The sequence below is a fragment of the Dasypus novemcinctus genome, chromosome 30, assembly GCF_030445035.2.
Source record: "Dasypus novemcinctus isolate mDasNov1 chromosome 30, mDasNov1.1.hap2, whole genome shotgun sequence".
Taxonomy (NCBI): domain Eukaryota; kingdom Metazoa; phylum Chordata; class Mammalia; order Cingulata; family Dasypodidae; genus Dasypus; species Dasypus novemcinctus.
The window spans coordinates 27,826,676-27,843,460 of record NC_080702.1 but is presented as its reverse complement, the minus strand read 5'-3'; the positions used below and the strand labels follow the sequence as shown (position 1 = coordinate 27,843,460).

Sequence of the window (16,785 nt, the reverse complement as noted above, 5' to 3'; positions counted from 1 at the left end):
TGGTCATTCTATTTCCAACTTTCTGAGGAACTGCCAGACCTATTCCATTGTGTCTGCACCATTTTACTTTCCTACTGACAATATATACTGGATCCTCATTTCATTTTCATCATTTCATTCTTCACAGGCCTTCTAGACAGACTTGCTTATATTAATATGTGCTTTCTAAAACTGTTATATTAGATTTTTCCAATGACAACTAAACTATAACGCATCTTTAGATCTTTATTATTTTAAATGATATTTAGGTAAAATACACCAGGCCAGGGCTCCAAGGAGTTTGGCTTTTTCTCTCAGCGAGATGGAAGTAGAAGGGATTAACTTCGGCTGCCTTTGAAGGCAGATCCCACTTCCTGCTGACATACGGCTCTGTCCCCAGATAGAACTGAGGCTCCAGTTCCGGGGGGCCACCCATCTGCAGATCTCGAAGGCTGACTGCGGAGAGAATTCTCGCCACTTGCCTCAAGACTCCGATGGACGCACCATCTTTTCCACCTACCCACCTCCTAGGGTCCCTTCCCCTCTGTGCTCCCTAAGTTGCAGCTCTCTCCCCTGCCCCAACCCTGCCTGGGATGATGGGGCGCTCACCTGCCTCAGGTCCCAGAACACACTTCGGTAGCCGGGCATGCACGTGACTGTCACGTGAGCAGGCTGCACTGCGCCTGCGCACCAGCCTCTCCAGCGGCTTGATCTCCTCCACGTGACCGCCAGGCCCCGCCCCTGCCCCGCCCCACCCGCCCGGATTGGCCAGCCTGACATGAAGGTGGGGCCTTTGTTTCGTCACAGCCACAACCGATAAGCAGGTGACGGTAGCAGCCTGGGAGCGATGGGCACCCACGGTCGTGATTCCAGGGACAACAGGGGTCTGGGCACAGAGGGGACCCCCAAGGTTGGGGCTGGGACCAACTCTGCTGTCTCCGGGCCTCAGATTCTCCCCTTCCTTCTCCTGCTTTGGCTCCTGGAGGCGTCTGGGGCTGCAGGTGGCTACCAGGTGTGAGGTGCCTGCAGGGAAAGTGCTGACAAGTGGGTGCAGGCCGGGGTGGGCCCGAGGGCACAGCGAGCTTGTCTGTGCAGGGCGTGGAGGTGTGTTTGCTTTGTGTGTGCCTGCTGCACGGCTGTGCGTCTGTCTGCCTGAGGCTGTGATGTGTGTCTCCTTTGGGTGTCATCACGGGAGGGGGCCAGCCTCACTGGCACATGGGCCAGGCACAGTGTTCCCACCTTTGACACCTGGGCCCGCTTGACTTCTATTTGATAAGGTGCAAAAGGTACCCTCCTTCCCAGCCTCTGATCTTCCCCGGGGTAGAAGGTGGGTGGCTGGGGTAGGAAGGTGCCAAAGCCTGTGTGTGTGGGTTTGGGGACCCTGTGCAGACGTGTCCCAAGGTGAAGCCAGACATGCTCAACGTGCACCTGGTGGCCCACTCACACAATGACGTGGGCTGGCTCAAAACAGCGGACCAGTACTTTGAAGGCGGTGAGTAGAGAGTGGGGCCTGAGCCACGGGCCTCCCAGGGGCAACTGTGAGTCCCCTACAAAGGTCTGGGCCCAAATACTGGGGCCCTGAGGTTTGGGATGCACCCAGCATTGGCTCTCTTTGTGTGGCCATGTCTCACTTGTGCCCTTACCATCTGCGTGCCATGCAAACAGACCCAAATGACTTGCTTTCTGAGAGTGTGAAGGACATCCTGAACTCAGTGGTGCGAGCCCTTTTGGCCAAGCCCTCTCGTCGCTTCATCTACGTGGAGATGGCCTTCTTCTCCCACTGGTGGCGCCAGCAGACATCGGGCATTCAGAAGGCTGTGCGGAAGCTGGTGCATCAAGGTGAGCCTGCTCTAAGGAAATTCAAAGAGAAATCCCAGTCTGGCTTCTATTTCTGCTGTACTTCTGCTGTGTAAGTGAACAGCAGAAAGTGAACTTTCACTTTCACTTGCATAGAGAACTCCTATGCATCCTGAAAAGCCCCACATCCACCAGTCTCTTTCCTTAGGAGCCTGCCTCCCCAAGAGAACTTTATCACCCTCTCCATCCCTGACCCCAAGGGACTCAGGCTTTTCTCTCTTACTCAGCATGGCTATTCAGGCAGGTCCTCTTGCCCCTGCATCACAAGCCCTGTGCACTCCAGGTCCTAACCTGTGACCTGTCCCCCATCTTGTTTCTCCTGACCAGGGCGCCTAGAATTTGCCAACGGTGGCTGGGTGATGAATGACGAGGCCACCACCTACTATGGCGCTATTGTGGACCAGATGACGCTGGGGCTGCGCTTCCTGAAGGACACATTTGGCAGAGCCGGCCGCCCCCACGTGGCCTGGCACATCGACCCCTTCGGCCACTCACGGGAGCAGGCCTCACTCTTTGCCCAGGTGCCACCCCACCCCACCCTTGGCCCAACCCACGCCAGGACACCTCACTGCATTCTGCCTTTGTCCCAGCTTCCCCTGTGCTCAGGCCATGCCTGCTCACCCTGATTCGAGCTGGGCCACCCCTCTCAAGGTGTGCCCTTTTGTGACCAGATTGAGCCCCAACCCCTCCCCTCCCTGGTTCTGGCTAACGCAGTTTATTCTGACCCACCTCCACTTTGAACTCTGGTTCTGGCGTCCCCATCCCAAGTTTTGAAATGGGTGGAAACCCGCTCTGCACTTAGACTTGCCTTCCTCCTCATGTTGGGTCATTCCCTCCACTGCTCCCCTTTAGTTGAGGGGTATAAGGGCCTCCTGGCCTGTCCCACTCCTGGCCTGTCCCACTCCGCCTCTACTGGCCCCGCTCACACTTGCTGGGAGCAAATGGGAACTGGGTTCCGCCCCTCCCCGCTCTGTGCTCTGAATAGTCTCCCTTCTTCCCAGATGGGCTTTGACGGCTTGTTCCTGGGGCGCGTGGACTACCAGGACTTGCGTGTTCGAAAGGAGGCGGCTGAGATGGAGCAGGTGTGGCGGGGCAGTGCCAGCCTGCAGGCCCCATCTGCCGACCTCTTCACCAGTGAGTGATGATGGCCTTAAGGTGCAGAAGTGGGTGGTATGCGAGCGTCCAGAGCAACCCTTACCTCCACGACCCGTGTTGCATCCACAGGTATTCTCCCTTCCCTCTACACCCCACCGAAGGGGCTATGCTGGGATATTCTGTGTGATGACCCAATCATATTCGAGAACATTTCCACTCCTGAATACAACGCTCAGTGGGTGGTGGCCCACTTCCTGGATTTGGTCTACAAACAGGTACCTTTGACCCTCCCCTGTGCATCACCAGGTACAGTTGACAGTAGCCTCTAAGTCTCACGTAGATATTATCACTCAGTGGGCCTTCCCATGGCACAGGAGTCCCCTAATTGACTGACAAAACAGTGGGAGGAAAATCACATTATCATGGCAATTAAAGATGAAAAAACTGACAGGCTGATTGGTGAATAGGTGAGCATGTCCACAAGCCCAAATTTGCACAGTTGTTGGAACCCAGCCCTGGCAGCTTGGACTGGTTGAGTCCATTCTTTGTACCATTATACAGGTCCATCCCCTGAATCTATGTGCATCCTTGATCAGAAGTGGGCAGCATTCTTCCCAGCCGTGTTCAGGAGACTCACTTTGTGTGGTCACTTAGGAAGAGCTCAACAAATCTTTACATGTCTTGTACATGTATTGTCATGTCTATTCGTCAGCCAAAGGGATACTGGTGCAAAATACCAGAAATTGATTGGTTTTTATAAAGGGTGTTAATTTGGGGTAGGAGCTTACAGATACCGGGCCATAAAGGATAAGTTACTTCCCTCACCAAAGTCTATTTTCACGTGTTGGAGCAAGATGGCTGCCGATATCTGCCAGGGTTCAGGCTTTCTGGGTTCCTCTCAGTGTTCCTCTCTTCCTAGGGCTTGCTTCTGTTTCCTCTGCAAGCTTCCTTCCTGGGGCTCCAGCTTAAGGCTTCAGCATCAAACTCTAACATCATAACTGCAACATCAAAGAACCCCAACTCTGTCCTTTGCCATGTCTTTTATCTGTGAGTCCCCACCCACTAAGGGGTGGGGACTCAACATCCTAATGACGTGGCCCAATCAAAACCCTAATTATAACTTGATCACGCCCAGGTACAGACCAGATTACAAACATAATCCAATATCTACTTTTGGAATTCATAACCATATCAAACTGCTACATCATGCTCAAACATGCCACATGGAGCCATCACTGCACAAGCCAAGTCTGTGCATGTCCACTCCTGACAACTGGTGAAACAGCTGTTGGTGGGGATTGGGATGGTAGGAGACTCCAAGGCATCCTGGTCTAAGATCCCACCATTTTGCCTTCAGGTCCAATATTACCGCACCAACCACACAATCATGACAATGGGCGCAGATTTCCATTACAGATATGCAAAAAAGTGGTTCAATAACCTGGACAAGCTCATCTGGCTGGTCAATGCAGAGGTGAGTGTGCCCTCCCCATTATTTGGAAGTGGTTCTTTACTCTGATTCGATTTAACAGCACCAAGATATTTATTTCCACTAGTAAAAAGGGCAGTGAGAGTCAACAGCATGTTGTGGCAAGAGAGCTTCGCAAAATATCAGCACTGGGTCCCCTTAATGAAATGCTTAGAAGAGGCTGGGTGACCATGTATTTGAGACCTTAGAACAGTTTGGTCAAACTAATGAGTGAGACAGCCTGGTGCTCCTAATTGTGCTCCTAATTGGAGAAAGAAGGATGAGCTCTTAGGGCTTCAAATTTCCAGCTGAAGAGCCATGTAAGTGACCTGAAATTTATCATGCATGCCTTGAAAGAAATCCTTCCCCCCATAGACTTTTCTGAAAACCAAACCCAGTGTCTCATTGACTGGAAACTGTGATGGGGATATATGGACAGATCCTGATGAAATTGTGTCCAATGCACTGTAATGTCAAAAAATGAGGCCACCTCATGCATAAAACTGAATTGATTGCTTTCTTATGTAGGGGAAAGCTATGTTGATCAAGCACAGCTTTTAGGAGCAGAACAGACTCGTGCTCTCATATTGGGTTTTGGGGGCATGTTCAGGGCACGGCATACTTTCAGAAATGGAACTGTGTTGACGTTAGTTCTAGAAACTTTGGTTAGTTGGAGACACTGCTGAGTAGTTACTTTCCTAAATCTTGTCTCTGTGGGAAATTGTCCTTGGTTAAATAATTTAAAACAGGTTCTAATCACCACTACTTGCCATCTCTATAGAAAAATAATCCCTGCCCTAAAACTGTGGGAAATGTTTTATCTTCAGGTCCATGTGCTAACCCCATGGTACCTGCACACATTCTCTGCAAGCCCATGTTTGCACATGCAGGATTGTGTGCATGTGTGTGAGCGCTTCTATGTACAGAGCATTGGTATGTGTCCACATAAGCATGCCATAACTGTGATTACATGGACAAGTAGTTGTTCTTTCATATCAGCATGGAAGACTGATCTCCTCTCTCTAATCTAAAACAGCCTGTAGTGGTTCGAAGCTGTATATACACCAGAAAAACATTCTAAAATTATGTAAGCAAGACCATTCAGGGAGGCTACTTCAGTTAAGGTGTGATACACCCATTCAAGGTGGGTCTTAATCCTCTTTATAAGTGGGATGAATACAGAGAAAGAGAGGAGTCACAGAAGCAAGAAGCAGGAGGCAAAAAAAAACCTGAAAGAGAAAGGAGAGACCAATAGATGCTGCCATATGCCTGGCCATGTGGCAGAGGAGCTAAGGATCACTGGCAGTCAGTATTCAGGCCCTGGGCCACAGAAGAGTTGCAACTCCTACTCTCTGGTTTGATGGACTTACCCAGCTCAGCTAACAGGGAGGTGAAGAAGATGAACCACCACACCAGGGAACCCAGAGTTCCTACAACTCCAAGCAGGAGAATCACATCCATCAATCATGTGAGATCTAAGCCCCTCACGATATAGAGGTGCAGTGGACATCACCATCCCAGGGTCCACAGGATGGAGGAATAGAGTATGGATTAGAGTGAACCTACTGGTATTTTAATATAGAACTATTGTGACTAGTAATGGAAGAAAATGTAGCATTGATGTGGAGAAAGTGGCCACAATAGTTACTGAAGGCAGGGAGAGGGAAGAAGAGATGTGATGTGGGGGAATTTTCGAGAATTGGAGTTGTCCTAAATGATGTTGCAGGAACATATGCTAGACATCATATATCCTGCCATAACCCACTGAATGGACTGGGGGAAGAGTGTAAACTACAATGTAAACTATTATCCATGTGGTGCAGGAGTGCTCCAAAATATATTCACCTAATACAATGAATGTGCCACAATGGTGAAAGAGGTTGTTGATTTGAGAGGAGTGGGGAGAGGTTTTGGGTATGTGGGAACCTCTTATATTTTTATTGTGACATTTTTTTGTGATCTATGTATCTTCAATAAAAAAAGTGAAAAAGAAAAAGAAAGCATGGCTTTGAAAAAGCCTTGATTTGGACAATTTCCCAGACTCTAGCTGCAAGTGATTAAAATTCCACTGGCTAAACCAAATCATTTTATCTTATTACCTTGAGCAGCCTGGGAAGCTAAGTCCCATCCCTTCCCATCAATACCATCTGAAGTGAAAATGTATACCCCTATGACATGGAGCTGTTGTAAAATGTAATGATTAAGTACATGTCGGGCATGGAGAACAATGCCTGACATACAATGCTGAATAAGTGCTAGTGATTATTGTTAGTTATTAATATTTCTGGCTGGACTCCTTGTACTCCTTCACAGCCCCAGAAGAAATGTCCCCTTCTCCAGGAAGCCTTCACCACCCTCCAGGCAAGACCCTGACTCCCATGAATAGCTGTCTGATGTCACAACCAGGACAACAGCAACTAGTTAAGGATCTGTTTGATGTCTCTCTCTGCCCCTCAGGTGTGAATTCCAGGAAGGCAGGGACTAATGATATGTCTGCATCCCCCTCTTCTTGGAAAATTGTGAGAATGTATGTTGGTCAGTCCATGTTTGTGTCTATGGGTCTATGCCTGTGAGGGATGTTGGTGAGAGGCAAGTGTATGCAGATGTTGAGAGTGTGCGCATGCATGGACAGGTTACAGTAGCTCCATTTGCATCCCTTAATTTACTCAAATGTTTACTGAGTGCCTCTTGTGTGACATGCACTGAACAGAACAGGCAGCATGGCTGCCCCTTGGAAGCTGATAGGTGTAAATATGTCCCGTGTATTCTACGTGGGTGCCTGTGCTTTGCAGCCTCCAGTTAGAAGTGTGCACCCGTGTTCCTGTGTATTTTGTATATTTTGCACACTTACACAAACATGGTCACCTGAACCTATGGGAAACTTTTTCGAGAAAAAACAAAGTATGCCTCTGACTCCAGCATTTGATCAAAATTTTCTGCAGTCAATTCTGCTAGAATGTTCATTTTGAAAACACAGATTTTTTCTGACATGCTGAGTATATTAGGGAATGATTTGAGCACAACACAGATGTTGCATTTGCGTATATGCAGTTTCACCCACAAGAAACACAAGAACGGCCTAGCAATCTGTACCCAGAAAAACATGGACTTAAACTGAATTCATTAAATAGGACTTTTGATGAGGTTTCTTTAGTTAAAATGTGGTGTAGCTGAATCAGGATGGGTTTTAATCTGGTTACCAAAGGCCTTACAGGGAAGGTCACTAAGAGAGAGAGAGAAAGTCCCAGGGAGCTGCTAGAAGCTGGAAGTCAACAGAATCAAGAAAGAAAGAAAAGGCCAGGAGAGGCTGCCATGTGTATTGCCATGTGACAGAATGGCCAAGGACCAAGGATCACCAGCAGCCAGCCTCAGAATGCCACAGTCTTCCGGAAGAAAGCATCGCCTTGATAATGCCTTGATGTTGGACTTCTAGCCTCAAAGTGTGAGCCAATAAGTTCCCATTTGTATAAGCCCATTGCATGCATTTGCTTTGGCAGCCTTGAAACTAAAACATCCCTCGACCAACTACCTCACGTCACTGTGTATGCACTCCTACAATGCTGTGCTTGCTATTCTCGTGCTTTTGTGACATTTCTATACTTCTAAAAAATAAATTGAAAATGGTCCTTCAAATTTCCAAATACATGGAAGTGTTATATAAATGGACACACAGAAGAAAAGACGCGACGAATAAGGAAGCTGCCATTTTGATTCTGTCATGTGAGTGAAAGGACGACCTAGAGAGAGAGAATTCCAGATTGGCATACACCTGCAAAAAGGCAGAGGCGCCATGAGAGGCTAAGAGAAGTCCTGGAGTCTGGAATCAGTGGAACCCCACTGTTTAGAGGGGGTTGGGTCTGTGACCCAGAGATTAGGGAGAATGTTGCCACCACCCCACTGTACTAATGGGGTTGAGACTGTCCCCAGATATTGCGGAAAGTGTGGACCACACTTGAGTGTTCTTGGAGTGTGAGGTCTGGAGCTTGGCTACCACCCAGATGCTTGATCAAGGTGGAACAGAGAAGATGGTGCCAGGCAAATCCTTGAAAGAGGTGGGTCTCCATCAGGCCCTGAGGACAAGACATCTTTCTAGAAATGACTCACAGACTTTGAAATCTAATGGAATATGTCTGCAGGTTTCCAGAAATGTTTGGGATCATTGATGCCTCTTTTCAATTCCAGCCTATGGGAATGAAAATCTTTATCATGTGGGTCTCCCTGCCTTGTATATTGGAAGCAGATAACTTGTCTTTGTTTGTTTTTAGGAGATACTGGCATTGAAACCAGGACCTCGTACATGGGAAGCAGGAGCTCAACCACTGAGCTACATCTGCTCCCCAGATAACTTGTCTGAGTTTCACAGGTCTACAGCCAGAGAGGAATGTTGCCCCAAGACACACTGCATGATTATAACTGATTTTTATGAGATTTTATACGTAGCATTTTACTGAAATGATTTAAGGTTTTTAAAAATAGGTATTGTGACGTAATTAATGTATTTTGCACATGGAAAGAACTATCTTCTAGGGATTCAGAGGGTGGACTGGGAAAATTTGAAGTTCTTAACGAATCTCAAAAAGAAAAAGATTTTGTTTGAACTAATCCATTCTTGTGGGTGTGGGGCCATTTGATTGAATTATATTAGAGAAGCATGACACAAGTTGGCTTTCTACACTTTTGCTGAACCTTATGTGAGCAGAGAAACAGAGAAAGAGCCACACAGAGAAAAGGGAAGCTGCCATTTTGGTTCTGCCATGTGGATAATGGAGAAAGTAGAGTAAGAGGACTCCAGACTGGTCTACAGCTGCGGAAAGGCAGAGAAGCCCCGAGAGGCTGAGAGAGGTCTTGAAGTCTGGAATCAACAGGGCACAAAGGCATAGAAAGAGGCCCCCAAGAGGCTGGACCATGGAGCAGCTCAATGCTGGAGACACAAGCCCTGCCATATGCCTGATCACCATATGGCAGGACACCGGGATCACCCGTAGCTGACTTTGGTGCGAAAGCATCTCTGACTCTTCTTTGACTTGACAATTCATGACCTCAGAACAGTAAGATTTTCCCCTAATAAAATTCCCATTATAAAAGCCAACCCACTTCTGGTACTTTGCATTGGCAGCCCTGTGTCAAACTAAGACAGGTATTAATGAGCAAAGAGCATTTTAATCCTATTTATTAGAACCTAGTTGCTATCCAATGTAGGTGAGCATTCTAGATTTGCCCTGAAGCTAAAGTCTCCAGTAGGCTCTATCTATGTCAGTTTCTTCTAGGCAGGAAGCTCCATAAAGATCAACTTATCTTTGAAGCTCACTATGCTTTTAGTGCCCCTTTTCTCTTTTCAGCTTAAGGATCATCTTCTCCAGTCAGTGTGGGAAGCTCTAGGGGCTGTGGAATGATTTGACTATACTCTTAAATAACCATAACCTCTCTTCTTATATCATGTGTGCTAATATCCTACTTATTTTGATGACTAATATTTTAGGTCCTTAGATAGTAAGTTTTAACCGAATTTTGCATCAAAGTTCTAATTTGTTTTATTATTTTTTTTTTATTTTTTTTTATTGATTTTGTAAAAATATTACATTAAAAAAATATGAGGTCCCATTCAACCCCACCACCCCCACCCCACCACTCCCCCCCCCCCAGCAACCCTCACTCCCATTATCATGACACATCCATTGCACCTGGTAAGTACATCTCTGGGCATCTCTGCACCCCATGGTCAATGGTCCACATCATGGCCCATACTCTCCCACATTCCATCCAGTGGGCCCTGGGAGGATTTACAATGTCCGGCGATTGCCCCTGAAGCACCATCCAGGGCAACTCTAAGTCCCAAAGGTGCCTCCACCTCTCATCTCTTCCTGCCATTCCCCATACCCATCAGCCACCATGTCCACTTTTCCCACTCCAATGCCACCTTTTCTCTGTGGACCTTGGATTGGTTGTGTCTGTTGCTCCTCTATGTCAAGAGGAGGCTCAGATTCCACATGGATACTGGAAGCAATCCTCTTGCTTTCAGTTGTAAGCCCTCTAGACTCCATGGTGTGGTGGTTGTCCTTCTTCAACTCCATCTTAGCTGAGTGAGGTGAGTCCAATAAATCAGATTGTAGGAGCTGAAGTCTGTTGGGGCTCAGGGCCTGGCTATCATATTGTCAGTGCAGAGATTCAAATCCCCTAAATATATCTTAAACACCAACACCAACTACAATTCCAGTAAAGTAGCATGAAAGTCTTGTGCAAAGAGATCCCATCTGAGTCCAGCTCCATCACGCAGAAACACCAGCTCCAAAGAAGGGCCATCTGATATGGCAGTTAATTTGTTTTTGTATTTCAGGATTTCTTTGAAGGATGGTGATAGTTTGCCTCGGTCAAATTTTAAGTATTACACTGGGGATTGGCTTTCAGCCAAAACATAAAACTCCTAATTGTTTATGGGATGTGAGATGGTGCTCTCGGGGTCTGGGCATGTGTGAGGCCCCCCGATGCCCCCGAGGGCTCACCCCCCACTCCTTCCCCACAGCAGGCCAAGGGCAGCCGCGTCCACGTGCTCTACTCCACCCCCGCCTGTTACCTCTGGCAGCTGCACAAGGCCAACCTCACCTGGTACCTGGGGGCACCGGGAGGCTGGGGGGGGGGGGTGTCCCCGGGCTGTGGCCGGCCCTCAACGCCCCCGCCCCCAGGTCGGTGAAGGAGGACGACTTCTTCCCCTACGCCGACGGCCCCCGGGCCTTCTGGACCGGCTACTTCTCCAGCCGGCCGGCCCTCAAACGCTACGAGCGCCGCAGCTACAACTTCCTGCAGGTGGGGGGGGGGGGGCGCCCGGCTGTGGGGGCGGCCCCGGGGGTCCCGCGCAGGCCCGGCCGCCCCAACACGCCCCCTGCCCAGGTGTGCAGCCAGCTGGAGGCGCTGGCGGGCCCGGCGGCCAACGAGGGACCCTACGGCAGCGGAGACAGCGCGCCCCTCGGTAGGCGACCCCAGGCGGGCCCCCGGCCCCCTCCGCCGACGCGGGCCCCGGGGGTCGGGCGGGGTGTCCCGCGGAGCTCCCGGAGGCTGCCGGTCGCCCGCAGGGGAGGCCATGGCCGTGCTGCAGCACCACGACGCCGTCAGCGGCACCTCCAGGCAGCAGGTGGCGGACGACTACGCGCGCCAGCTCGCCGCGGGCTGGGGGCCCTGCGAGGTGCGGGGCGGGGCCTGCGGGGTGCGGGGCGGGGCCTGCGAGGGGCGGGGCGGGGCCTGCGAGGTGCGGGGCGGGGCCTGCGGGGCGGGGCCTGCGGGGTGCGGGGGCGGGGCCTGCGCGGCGGGGGGCGGGGCCTGCGAGGTGCGCGGGGCGGGGCTTGGGCGGTGCGTGTGGGCGGGGCCTGGGGTGGAGCGTGTTAAGTGCGCTGGGCAGAGCCTGGGGTAGGGCCTGTTAGGTATGTGGGGCGGGGCCAGGGGCGGGGCCTACGAGATCCGCTGGGCGGAGCCTGGGGCGGGGCCTGCGAGGTGCGCGGGGCGGGGCCTGGGGGTTGTCGGACCAGGCCTCTAGGGAAGAGGCCTGGGCCGTATGGGCGGGGCCAAAGCAATGGGGCGGGGCCTGGAGAGGGTGACGGCCCTGGGGGCGGGGCTTAAAGGGCTCTACGTTGAGGGCTTCATAGCTCAGGATGGGGCCTGGCCTAGGGGCGGGGTTATCAGAGGGGCGTGACGTGGAGGTCACGGGGCGGGGACCGGGGTCGGGCGTCCGCAGAACCCGCCCCCACGCCCTCCCCGCAGGTGCTCCTGAGCAACGCGCTGGCCCGGCTCAGCGGCTCCAAGGAGACCTTCACGTTCTGCCACGAACTCAACGTCAGCGCCTGCGCGCTCACCCAGACGGCGAAGCGCGTGCGCGGGCCCGGGGGGGCGGGGCCCGGAGGGGCGGGGATTCGCCGGGGCGGGGCGGGTCTAGGTAGAGAGCAGAAACGTTTGTCAACGTGGGTCGGGTGTAACGTGGGGAGCCCAAGTTACAGGGAGCATCGCGTGGGATTGGGGTGAGTAACCCCAAAGAGTGCGTGGAAAGGCATGGGTTCTGTGTCATTTTCAGCAGAGAGACAAGGAGGTGCGGGGTCTTTTCAGAAACAGGTAGGTAGGTAGGAGTCCTGTTAGGAAGATCAAGTGAAGAGGATCACGTGTAGACAGAAATTGGGCAAAGCAGATTGATGTGGCCCGGGGGTCAAGGAACCTTGACAACCTGGATGGGGGATGCAGGTGAGGATGACCTGGGACAGGGCTCAGGCCAAGGGAGCCTCACCGCTGTGCTCAGGTGAGCCTGTGCACACCTGGGCAGGGCCTGAACGCCCCAGGACGGGTCAGTCCTGCCAGCCTGGCGCGAGGCCGTGGTGGGGCAGGCGGGGGAGGCAAGGCCTGCCCTGGCTGACATCCACCCCAACACCCCAGTTCCGAGTCTTCGTCTACAACCCCCTGGGCCGCCAGGTGCAGTGGATGCTGCGGCTGCCAGTCAGCAAAGGCAGTTTCTTGGTGCTGGACGCTAGTGGAGAGGCTGTGCCCAGCGAGGTGCGCCGTCCCTTGCCTCTCCCGCCCAGAAACATCTACGCCTGTGAATATCTCCCACCCGTGGATTTCACCGCCCCCCAAGATGTCCTGCAGGCTGGGGCCCATCATAAATCTTTTTTCTATGACAGTCTCCCCACCTGCAGCTCCTGCTATCACCCCTTCCCCTTCTCTCACTCCCCCTATCAGTTTCTGCCCCATCAGTGGATCTCCCTCTTGCACCCTAGAATCGTTCCACCTTTGCCTCACCTATGGCAGTCTCCCCACCTGGAGCAATGTCTTCCCTAGCCTGGCCTTGCCCCAGAGTGTGGGTGTCTGTAGAGCAGCAGAACTCTCCCTCAGTTTCCCTCCCTCTGCGGCATCAGGTTGTCGACCTTCCCGACATCGACGGTAGGGGGCGACCCCCTGAGCTGCTGTTCCCAGCCAAAGCACCTGCCCTGGGCATCAACATCTACTCTGTGACCCGAGTCCCCAAGCCAACCCCGCAGGCCAGCTCCTCTCAGCCCAGCTCTTCTCAGCCCAGCTCCTCTCAGCCCAGCTCTTCTCGGCCCAGTTCTTCTCAGACCAGCTCTTCTCAGACCAGCTCTTCTCAGACCAGTTCTCAGCCCACCTCTTCTCAGCCAAACTCTTCTCAGACCAGCCCTTCTCAGACCAGCTCTTCTCAGCCCACTTCTTCTCAGCCAAACTCTTCTCAGACCAGCTCTTCTCAGACCAGCCCACAGTCTCTTGAGCTGGCCATTGAAAATGAGGTGGGATCCCAATTTCTAACCACCCCCCATGACCTATCTGAGGTCCATGGTGACCCAGGAGTGAGAAAAGGTCCTAGAGGGGAGCCCAGCAAGTAAGGGATCACATGATGTCACATGATGGCATTGTGTGCTCTGGAGAAATATGAGGGCAGGGTTGTGTGTCATCAGGGCAGGCAGGAGGCAGTGATGGGCCAGGGGCAGGGAAGTCCTCACCAAGGAGGGGACATTCAAGCAGAGACTTGGAAGAGGTGGGCGACGTGGGTGTCTGCAGCGAGAGCATGAGACAGGTCTTTCTGGGCTGTTCCATGAACAGTGAGGAGTCAGAGTGCTCCACTCTTTGCAGAAAAGCCTGTGGGAGTGGAGGGGGTAAGTGAGCTGGCCAGGGAAGAAGTGACAGCAAGAGTCAGGTTTTCATGGTAAGGGCTGGAACGGCAAGTGGTAACAGTAGGGATGGTAAAACACATCCACACTCTGGAAGGATTTTTTTTTTAATAATTTTTTATTAGAGAAGTTAGAGGTTTACAGATGAAAATCATGCTAGAGTTCTCATATTCCACCATATTATTACCACTTTGCATTAGTGTGGTACCTTTGTTACCATTAGATGAAAGAATATTATTATAATTGTATTAGTAACTGGAGTTCATAGCTAACATTAGGGTCCACTGTGTGTGTTGTATAGTCTTCTGCTTTCTTTTTTAAATTTTTTTCTAGTAACATTTAAACAATCTAAAATTGCCCCTTTAATTGTGTTCAAATCTACGATTCAGTGCTGTTAATCACATTCACAATCTTGTGCTACCACCACCACTGTCCATTACCAAATCTTTTGTGGAAGGAATTTGAAGGAAGAACCAACAATCTGCGAGTGTGAAAGTGTGAGAAAAAGGGAATAGTTACAGGTGACGCCAGACGTTTGTCCTGAGCACCTAGAAGGACAGACTGCCACCACTGAGACAAATATCCTTAGCCTCGTCTTCCCCTCTCTTTCCAGCATATCCGAGCTGTATTCGATACCCAAAAGGGGCTCTTGAAAAAGATTGAGAACCGGGACCAGAAGCTTCAGTTGTTCGTCCAACAGGCCTTTTATGGGTGAGACGTGGCCACCGTGTCCGGGAGAGCTCTGGGAGCTGAGCTGGTCCTGACCCACTCCTCTTGCCCACCAATGCTTCAGGTATATAGCCAGCAATTACTCAGGAGTCTACATCTTCAAGCCTGAGTATTCAACTCCAGTGCCAGTGAATCTCTCACCCAAGACCCACCTGGTGAAGGTTCGGAGCTAGGGGCGGTGAGGCGGGTGGCAAAGGGGACTCTGGCATTGGAAGGGAGACCACACATGGTTGTGGGAAATCCTGGACTGGTTCTGTCCTGGTGCTAGGTGGCCTGAGGACCTACATTGCACACTGAGGCAGGTTTAAGACCCGTGGAATCGTTGGTTCCGGGTTGTACCCTGGGGTTATGGAATGTTAGCTTCGGGAACAGCTATTGGGAACTTTCACTTTTGTTGTAGATGTAAGGATTTAAGCCCACACTGTAAAGCAGACAACTCACATTTCTAGCTAGGAATGGGGGAATTGTGCCTGCTTTGGAGTTTACACCAAGGACTCCCCTTGGTGCCATAGTAGCACCTTGATTGGAGTTTGGAAGGGTCTTACCAAGATTAGACATTGGTGAGTTTCACATCTAGAGTAGAAACCATGGTTCCAATCCTGATTCTGTATTTGAAAGGACACAACAGGTTGGGAACTTGAAAAGTAACACATGGCCAGGCATTGACATTTCTTCTTGTAGTGGGAATGAGGCAGATGTTGATAAAACTCATAATCCATCTGCTTCAGAGCTTCATGTTGGACATGAATGTTTGGAAATATATCCTTAAGGTGAGTTTCTGTAGTTTACACCTGGGTTGTATTACCACATTGTTTTAGCTACTGCCCCAGAGCCACACAAAGCAGTGTTGCCTTAAACAAGAAAGAAGGTTATGTCTCAAATTCATGGGGCATCAGATAGAATTCTCAGAGTTTTGTCCCATGATTGAGGAAAATTTGCTCTTTGATAAAAGGTTGCTCTGGTTCTTCCTAAAAAGTATCCATTTCCAAGTAATTTAAAGGTCTCCCAGACCCACAGTGAAAGCACTTAAAGAAATGTAAAAACAATACAGCACCCAAAAGTAGCATTCTCAATGTCTGGCATTCAATAAAAATTTCCAAGCATAGAGAAAAGCACTGCTCTACAACCCATAATAAGGAGAAAAAAGTCATTCAGAGATGATAGAAATGCGGTATAACCACATTCAATGTATTCAGAAACTTTGAAGAAAGATTCAGCATTTTAAGTAAGGATATAAAATGCCTAAAAAGAGACACAAATCAAACTACTAAAGGTGCAAACAACAATGTCGGGGATGAAAAATACACTGAATAGAATAAACAGATCAGATACTGCATGGAAAAGATGAGTGAGCTTGAACACCTAGCAATAGTAACTATCCAAAGTCAAAAGTCCAGAGAAAGATTAATGACTGAAAAAATGAACAGAGTACCTGGGAGCTTTGGGACAACTTGAAATGGCATTATATACCTACAATTGTGCTCCTCAAAAGGGGAGAAGAATATAAAAAAATCAAAACATTTCATTGAAAAATGGCCCCAAATTCCCAAATTGACTGAAAACCATAAACCGAGATGTCTAAAAGCTCAACAAACCACAAACTAAAAATACAAGAAAAATCATAATCAGATTGCTTAAAAACATGGATAAGGGGGGAAAATCATAAAAAGTAACAAGAGATAAAGGATACATTAAATACAGAGAATCAAAGAAGATTGGTAGCATATTTCTCATAAGAAACAATGCAAGCCAGAAGAGGGAAGAAACATCAATAAAGAAGTGAAAGGATTAAATTAGCAACCTAGAATCCTACACCAGCAAAAGACATGTTTCTTAACCCCTTTTGTTCCACGGACCCCTTTGCCAGTCAAGAGAAAACCATGGACCCATTCTCAGAATGTAGCAGCAGACAGTTTTATGACCAGCAACATTGGCATGTCTTTAAATTAAATTTTAGGATCATTACAAAATAATTCAAGCTCATGGACCCCCTGAAATCTTTCT

General features: G+C 49.9%; 1 protein-coding gene across 1 annotated transcript in view; it reads left to right on the top strand.

The window, feature by feature from the left end:
* The first annotated feature begins 826 nt into the window (after positions 1-826).
* Positions 827-16,785, top strand: part of LOC101446650 (lysosomal alpha-mannosidase-like) — a 36,446-nt gene continuing 20,487 nt past the window's right edge. Inside the window, exons 1-16 of the mRNA XM_071212776.1 lie at positions 827-991; positions 1,369-1,471; positions 1,645-1,818; positions 2,164-2,357; positions 2,838-2,970; positions 3,061-3,206; positions 4,289-4,405; positions 10,920-11,002; positions 11,080-11,200; positions 11,285-11,363; positions 11,467-11,576; positions 12,149-12,256; positions 13,288-13,410; positions 13,633-13,671; positions 14,666-14,763; positions 14,846-14,942. Coding sequence (XP_071068877.1) covers positions 827-991; positions 1,369-1,471; positions 1,645-1,818; positions 2,164-2,357; positions 2,838-2,970; positions 3,061-3,206; positions 4,289-4,405; positions 10,920-11,002; positions 11,080-11,200; positions 11,285-11,363; positions 11,467-11,576; positions 12,149-12,256; positions 13,288-13,410; positions 13,633-13,671; positions 14,666-14,763; positions 14,846-14,942 — 1,890 coding nt within the window. The remainder of the gene's footprint in view (positions 992-1,368; positions 1,472-1,644; positions 1,819-2,163; positions 2,358-2,837; positions 2,971-3,060; positions 3,207-4,288; positions 4,406-10,919; positions 11,003-11,079; positions 11,201-11,284; positions 11,364-11,466; positions 11,577-12,148; positions 12,257-13,287; positions 13,411-13,632; positions 13,672-14,665; positions 14,764-14,845; positions 14,943-16,785) is intronic.